Below are 7,727 nucleotides of genomic sequence, written 5' to 3'. Positions count from 1 at the left end.
GTCTTTTAGTTCTTTCACTATCCCCTTTGGGATGGGAAGCAGAATCGATCCCGGGTCCTTCGAAGGGCCTCTTTAACCTCCTTGTTCCGGAGACTGTAGATAAGTGGGTTGAGGGCAGGGATAACGAGTGTATAGAAGACAGATGCCATCTTGTCAGTGTCAAGGGCATAACTAGAACTAGGTCTTAGGTACATGAAAATGAGTGTGCCATACAGCATGGCCACAGCAGTAAGGTGAGAGCCACAAGTGGAGGCTGCTCGTCGCCTTCCCTCAGCAGAATTCATGCGAATCACAGCAACGAGGATGAAGGTATAGGACACAGCAATGGCTAACACTGTAGCTGTTTGGATAAAACCGCAGACAGCAAAAAGCAGCAGCTCATTGAGGGAAGTGTCATCACAGGAAATGGCCAGCAGTGGTGGGATGTCACAGAAGAAACTGTTAACTTCACGGGAGTAACAAAAGTGTAGCCGGAAAGTGAATGTTGTGTGGACAAAGCCACTCACTGCACCACCCAGCCCTGAAGCTGCCAAGAGCAGGAGGCACAGGCGTCGAGACATGGCTGTAGTGTAAAGGAGCGGGTTCCCAATAGCCACATAACGGTCATAAGCCATGGCTGCTAGGAGACAGCACTCAGCATCTGCCAGCCCTGCAAAGACAAACATCTGGATGGCACAGGCAGCATAAGGGATGGTGGCATGTGATAGTAACAGATCTATGAGCATCTTAGGACCGATGGCTGAGGAGTAGCAGGCATCTAGGAGTGAGAGGCAGGCCAGGAAGAAGTACATAGGGGTATGGAGTCGGGCATCCACGTTTATCAACACCACCATACCCATGTTCCCCAGCAAGCTCAGAAGGTAGATGGGTAGGAATACCAGGAAGAGGGCTACACGAAGGTCCCAGCGGTCAGTGATACCCAGGAGGATAAATTCAGTTGGGGCTCCATCAATCCAAGTGATGTTCTCCAGGGTCATCCTGTAAGTTGGCAACTAGGAGAAGAGTCAGAATAAGCAGAGGGTGAATGAGTACTGCTTATCACAATCTGCATCCTCCCTTCTCAGGGAGAAGTGAGAAGAAAGGAAAGTTCCACTGATTTTGGGGGAAGTCTTCCTGGCTTGCCATTTCACAAGGAAGGCAAGTGCAGCATTGGCTTCAACAAGAGATGCTCTATCCAGTGACTAAATAACTTGGGAATGAGATTTTTTTTCTCCCTGACAGTGCCAATTGTCCTTTATGGGATGCGATAGAGCCTGACTGTGTCCTAAAGCTAGTGTTACTTTTCTGATCATATATGTGAGAGGTAACATGCACTCGTGGATAGAGCATTGGAGCCAGAAAGACATACATTCAAGTACTGCTTCTGATGCATATTGGCTGTGCAACCCCAAGGTAGCTAGGTGGCCCATTGGATAGAGCACTGGAGCTAGAGTCAGAAAGACTAATCTTGAGTTCAAATCCAGTTAAGATTTGAAATGGAAAAATCATTTAACATTGTTTACCTCATCTATAAAATAAGCTGTAGAAGGAAAGGGTAAACCACTCCAGTATCTTTGCCAAGAAAACCTCAAAAGAGGTCACAGAGACTCAGATACAACTTGAAGACTCAACAATAACAAAACTCCCTTAACGTCATAGAATTCTGGGCTACCCATACATAACCTCCAATTTCTCTCTGTCTGTCTATCCGTCTGTCTCCATCTGTCTCTATCTCTTTCTCCTTTCCTCCCTTCCTTCCTCTCACCTTCCTTCCCTCCCTTCCTTCCTCTCTTCCTTTCCTTCCTTCTTTCCTTTCTTCCTTCCTTTTTTCCTTCTCTCCCTCCTTCCTTCCATCTCTCACTCCTAACCTCCTTGCCTTGACTCCCTCCATCTTTTGCCCCACCTACTGAATTCCTAGAAAGAGTAGAAAAGCAATTTCTGCTAATTGCCCCAATCTCTCCACTTCTTAGTTCCTTGCAATTTATTGAAATATGATGCCAATTTCTAAAATTAGCTTCTGACTTCCTCAATATCCTGACCTCTCTATAGCTTTTACCTTTTAACACTGCTGAAAACTCACCTCCTTGTCTGGATTTTCTTTTCTCCCTTGACATTCATGGAACTGCTCTCACTTGCTCCTCTTTCTGTATATTTCTCAGCTTCTTTTCTAAATAATCATTATCATTTTCCTTTCTAAGAATTGATATTCTACAAATCTTTACTCTCTTTACTTTACAGCGCCTTGATTTCATTCACTAAAAAACTCCTAAATATACGTGTCCCCAAAGTCTTAAAACAATTTAAAATTTTAATAATTTTAGAATTGAAATGCTTCAAATGCCCAAATGCCTGAAGTTTCATCATTTAGCTTTTAATTAAAATTCAGCACTTCCAGTCAGTTTCTGAACTTTGTAATAACTTCCAGCAATTGGTAATCAGTAACTGAAAGGATTTCATTTGTATTGCTAACTTTAACCTTAACATCATTCAAAGCTTTGACATGACCCCATAAGAAAAAGTATAATAGAGATAGATCAAGTGACTGAGGTGGCCAAGGAAGAAAACTTACACTACCAAACCACTAGTCTAAAAAGAGTCATATATAAAGGGTCACAACACAATACATAATTATAGGGTGCTCCATCTTGTTAAAATCATAATATTATTATTCAAAACTCACAAAACTAAGTATAAAAGAAATTTATATAGTTAAACTTTTGAATGATTTTTGGTAAGTTTGTATCATTAGTATTTCTAAAGTTATTACAACTTAAAATCACTCTCAGCATTCTTCTCATTTTCTCAACCAATCCCTCCTCCCATATCCAATTAGTTGCCAAATCCTATTAATTATACCCATACAACCTCACTTGTACCTAACCCACTTTCTCCATTTACACTGTTATCGAATAATAACTATTATAATAGCTTCTCTCCTCTCCTTTTCATCCTTTATAGAGTTGTCTAAATGATCTTTTCAAGATACAGATTTGGACCATGTTTGTTAATCTCTTATTCAAAAGATTTCAGTGACTCCTTATTAATGAGTCAATATGGTATAGTGAAAAGAAAAAAGTTGTAGATTTATAGTCTTGGGATTCAAATCCCAGTTTTATCACTAATTTCATGTGTCATTTAAATGCCTCTAAGCCTCATTTTCTCTCTCTGTAAAATAAGGAAGTTGGACTAAGATCCCTTATGGCACCAGACTTATGATCTGAGGATCCTAGGCTGGTCTTACCTAAAGATAAAATATAAAATCCTTAGCTCGTCACTTAAAGTCCTTCATAATCTCGCTCCTATAAACAAATATTTCCAGTCTTCTTTATCATTATTTCCTTTCTCAAACTATTCATTGCAGTGAAAGGCAGTTCTATTGCCTTTTCCTTGTACTTTATATACTTCATCTCCCATCTCTATTCATTCAAGCCATCTCTCATATTTGGAATGCACAAATAAGTTATCTGTTTTTAAAAAAATTCTTAATCTTTCTTCAAGGCTTAGATGCCATCTCTTTGGTTTTCTCAGTCAGTCAATAAAAATTTATTAAGCACCTATAATATGCCAGATATTGTATTAAGTTCTGTAGATACAAGGAGAGGCAAAAGATAGTTACTGTCCTTTGTCTACATCTCTTCTTTGTTTCCACAATTGTCAAGAGTTACTTAAGGAAAGACATTTTGGTAACAATAAAAGACTTAAACTGGGTTCTGAAGAAGTAGAGAGTCAGGAAAAGAACTAGAAAAGTGCAATATCACAAAATAAAAAATGTAAAAGGTTCAAGAAGAAAGTGGTGATGGTATTGGGGGTGTGGTCCATAATACGCACTGAAAAGATGATAGAAATTAAAGATGAAAGAAACCCTAGAAATCATTTAATTTAATGCACTAAATTTTAGAGATTCAGAATCTGACACCAGAAAGGGGAAAAAAGCATTTATTAAGTGTTTACTATGTGCTAGGCACTATACTAAATGTTTTATAAGTATCTCATTTGATGCTCATCACAATCCTGGGACATAAGTGCTGTTAAAATTCCATTTAATTGAGGAAACTGAAATTAAGTGACTAATCCAGGGTCATATAGCTAGTATGTGTTTAAGACCATGCTTGAATCAGATTTTACACACTCTAGGCTCAGGGCTCTATCCATTCTACCCAGCAGTGTAGAGATTGGCTCAAGGTCATAGCTTGTAAATGGCAGAGCTTGAATTGGAATCCATGTCTCCTGATTTCCAATGCAGTGAACTTTCCAATAAAATATAATGCCTTAAAAACTGAAAAAAAAATAACATCATTGCATTGAGTGTTTTAAAGATCACTAGCAATCTTCCAAAGTGGTAGGGACAACAGCCAGTTCAAGATGGAACTCATTCCCCCTACATTGAACAGATTCTCCATACATTAGAACTAGAATTAGGTTCAATATGGGTTTGGATAAATCCTCACATGGCAGAATCTTGGCAGATGCTTCTAATCTGAAAAAACAATGTAATGAAGAGTAATGATAGCTTTTTAAAAATAATAAACTTTTATTTGCATGTCATTCCTTTGCTCATAATCCTTGGATGACTCTCTTCTGTCTGCTAAGTAAAATTCAGACTTCTGTTCCTGGCAAATGTCATACCACCCTAATATTTCCAGTATTACTTCATTCCCTACTACTCATTCTGCTCTCTAGCCAGACTTCACCAGTGTCATGTCCCTGAATATATCTGAAGCTCTCCTGAATGAGCCATCATTCATACTGGTCTCTGCCTGAAATCGCCTTCCTCTTATTCTCTTTGCCCAATCAAAATGCCACTTCTTCAAGAAACTTTCCCAGACCCTCTTGGTTAGTAACAGTCTGTACTTCTGGACCTCAAATGATACTTTAAACTTCTATGGTGGATTTATCATGTAAGGTTCTACATTTCATTGTGGCTTATCTATTGACTAGACTGGGAGTTGGCAAATTATGGTCTGAAGGCCAGATCCACAGATTGTAGGATTACAGGTATAAAGCTAAAGGGAACTTTAGAGATTGTCTAGTCTAATATTGATTTTACAAATGAGGAAAGTGAGTCTCAGGTAAACTAAATGATTTATCATAGGTAATAAGGTACCACAAACTCAAGCCCTGTGATGCCAAATTTAGTTCTCTCTCTACAACAATTAGATAGTGTCTACTACAAGGAAAAAGAAGAGAGGAAACTTGACTCAATCCATATTAGTTTGTTAATTTCTTCTCTGAGAGCTCTGTGCCCCCATTTCCACATTCAGAAGGCAAGTACCACTCACCTTCACACAGCGAGGAGCAGAAAGATTTTGTGGCCCTCTCCATTTCTTCATCTGTAATATGGAGAATAAGATTTCAGTGCTTTGTGATCAAAGGGTGAATGCGAGAATGTTTGATTTGGAAGGAACTTTATAGGTAATCAATGTTCAGTGAATAATGGCATGGGCAGTAGGTTTGGAAATAGGAGAGCCCTTAGTTCAAACCCTAATTTTACCCCTTCTCAGGCTTATGACCTTGAGAGAAAATTATTTAACTTCTTTGAGGCTTAGTCTCCTCATTTGGAAAATGGTGATGATCTATCTATCTTATCTCTATCTGCCTTTCTCTTTTATAATGCATAACTGTTAATGTTGTGAGACTCAAAAGACATAATGCATATAAAAATGTTTTATAAACTTTAAAGAACCATATACATCTAAACCATCTAGACAAAATCCCTCATTTACTGTTGTGGAAACCAATAGCCAGAGAATAGCTTCTCTATCCCCATGCTGCTTCTGAGCAAGACTTAGCATTCCAGAATTGGGTAGAGCTTTTCAGAACTCATCTAGACCAACCCGCACAGAGGAATTCTCTCTGTATTATCATTGTCAAGTGGTCATTTCACCTCCATTTGAACACCTTCAGAAAAAGGAAACTTCTTGTAGGCTGTTTCACTTTTTACAATTCTCATTGTCAAGGATAATTACCCCAAATATCAATCCAAAGACTTCTACTTTCTATTTTCCCTAAGTTCTGAATGCTAGTCCATGGTTTGGATTCAAGGATGGAAAATGGAATTTATTGAATTCTTCTTTTTTGACCCTCTTTCATATATTTGAATGTTAGAAGAGTGATCATGTTCTTCCTCCGCTTCACCTCCCACTTCTAACCTTCTATTCTCTAGATATCTCCTTTTACTTCAAGTCATCTTCAATGCAATCTAATTTTGAATTCCTTTCCCTGTACTGATAGCTGTCATTGATCATATTCCTGCTTGTCAGTATCCTTCTTAAATATGAGAAAACTAAAGCTTAGGGAGGAAAATTATCTTACCCAAGATCATAAAGCAACTGAGTATCAGAGATAGTGCTTGAAATCAGATCTTTTGACTTCTGAGTCAAAGACTTTTTTCTCCTATAATATTCTCCTATAATTCCACTCAGAAATGGAAGAATTCTTTTTTCACTTATTTCCTCTTTACTCTTTTACTTTTATCCTCTGTCCCCATCACTGAAACTTAGGACCATATGTTTGTGCTTCAATTTACTTTCTGGAAGTAAGCTCAGAAGCAAAGGAGAGAACATTTTATCCTTACCAAAGAGGCATCTAAGAAAACATTTCAGGTTTTTTTTTAATGGTCCAGAGGTGCAGAATAAGAGACAAGGGGTTTAACTTCTAATAAAGGACATACCTAGGATAACAGTGAGTACCAAAATGTTTTCTTCAATAGAGAATTTAATGTAGAGAGAGTGTGAGGGAATCAGCAGGTAATTGTCTCCCCCTTCCACCACACCAAAGCAGAGATGTCACATTTTATGTCCTTCCCAGGGTTGCTGAGAGCAGTTGCTAGAATGCTGTTACCCCCCTCTACACTATTACCTTCCCTCCCCTCCATCCTGTTACCCAGTCTCTCATCTGTCCTTTTCCCTAGAGCCCATTGCAACGTGTTGTCTCCTCACATCCTTATGGGCTTCTGAGTCTGTGGCTGACAGGGGAATGCTGCTGCTGGCTCATATCCCAAAGCTTGGGGAGGCTGGAAAAGTTTGGATGAAAATAATAACAATAACAGTAGTTCTGATTTCTAGATCTTCATGTATGACAAAAAGTACTCTTCATAATACTTCTGTTGCATCTATGTTTCCCTTAAAACCCACCTCAAATATCATCTCTAAGAAGCTTCCTTTGATTTTATAGTTAATAATAATCTGATGTCACCTAGCTTTTTTGGGGGGTGATAGTGAGACATTTGGGGTTAAACGACTTACCCAAAGTCACAGAGCTAGTAAGTGTCAGGTGTCTGAGGTCAAATTTGAACTAAGATTCTCCTGACACCAAAACCAGTACTCTATCCACTGTGTCACCTAGTTGCCCCTCACATAGCATCTTAATAGATTTTATTGATATATTTTATTTTTAACATAATTTAGAATTTTCCCTCATGGTTTTCCTTTTTCCTTCTAGAGAATCATCCTTTGTACCAATTTTTTAGAAAAAGAAAAAAAAGAAAAAGAAGAGAAAAAATCCACAAAAACTGATCTCTCTGTTAGACAAATACAATTTTCCATACTCATGGACTCTTTATCTCTTCAAAGGGTGAGAACAAGAAGGAAGTCTATCTTTTCTTGGGGGCTAGACCTATTCTTTATAATTTTGAAGCATTGTTTCACATGTTTTATGATAGGTTTTTCCCTACATTTCATTGTGGTAACTAGATATATTGTTTTTCTGACTCTGCTTACTTCACTTTGTATCACTCTATGCTTCTTTGT

At 38.2% G+C, this 7,727-nt stretch overlaps 1 protein-coding gene across 1 annotated transcript; it reads right to left on the bottom strand.

Moving 5' to 3' along the window:
• LOC100918076 (olfactory receptor 5C1) lies at positions 1 to 992 on the bottom strand. The gene has a single exon (XM_031949522.1). The coding sequence runs from the start codon at positions 975 to 977 to the stop codon at positions 18 to 20; it is 960 nt and encodes a 319-aa protein (XP_031805382.1). The 5' UTR covers positions 978 to 992; the 3' UTR covers positions 1 to 17.
• Positions 993 to 7,727: the final 6,735 nt, after the last annotated feature.

Source organism: Sarcophilus harrisii, chromosome 2 (genome assembly GCF_902635505.1).
Source record: "Sarcophilus harrisii chromosome 2, mSarHar1.11, whole genome shotgun sequence".
NCBI classification, from domain to species: Eukaryota; Metazoa; Chordata; class Mammalia; order Dasyuromorphia; family Dasyuridae; genus Sarcophilus; species Sarcophilus harrisii.
Note: the sequence above shows the minus strand (reverse complement) of the source record. Positions and strands in the feature narration are given on the sequence as shown.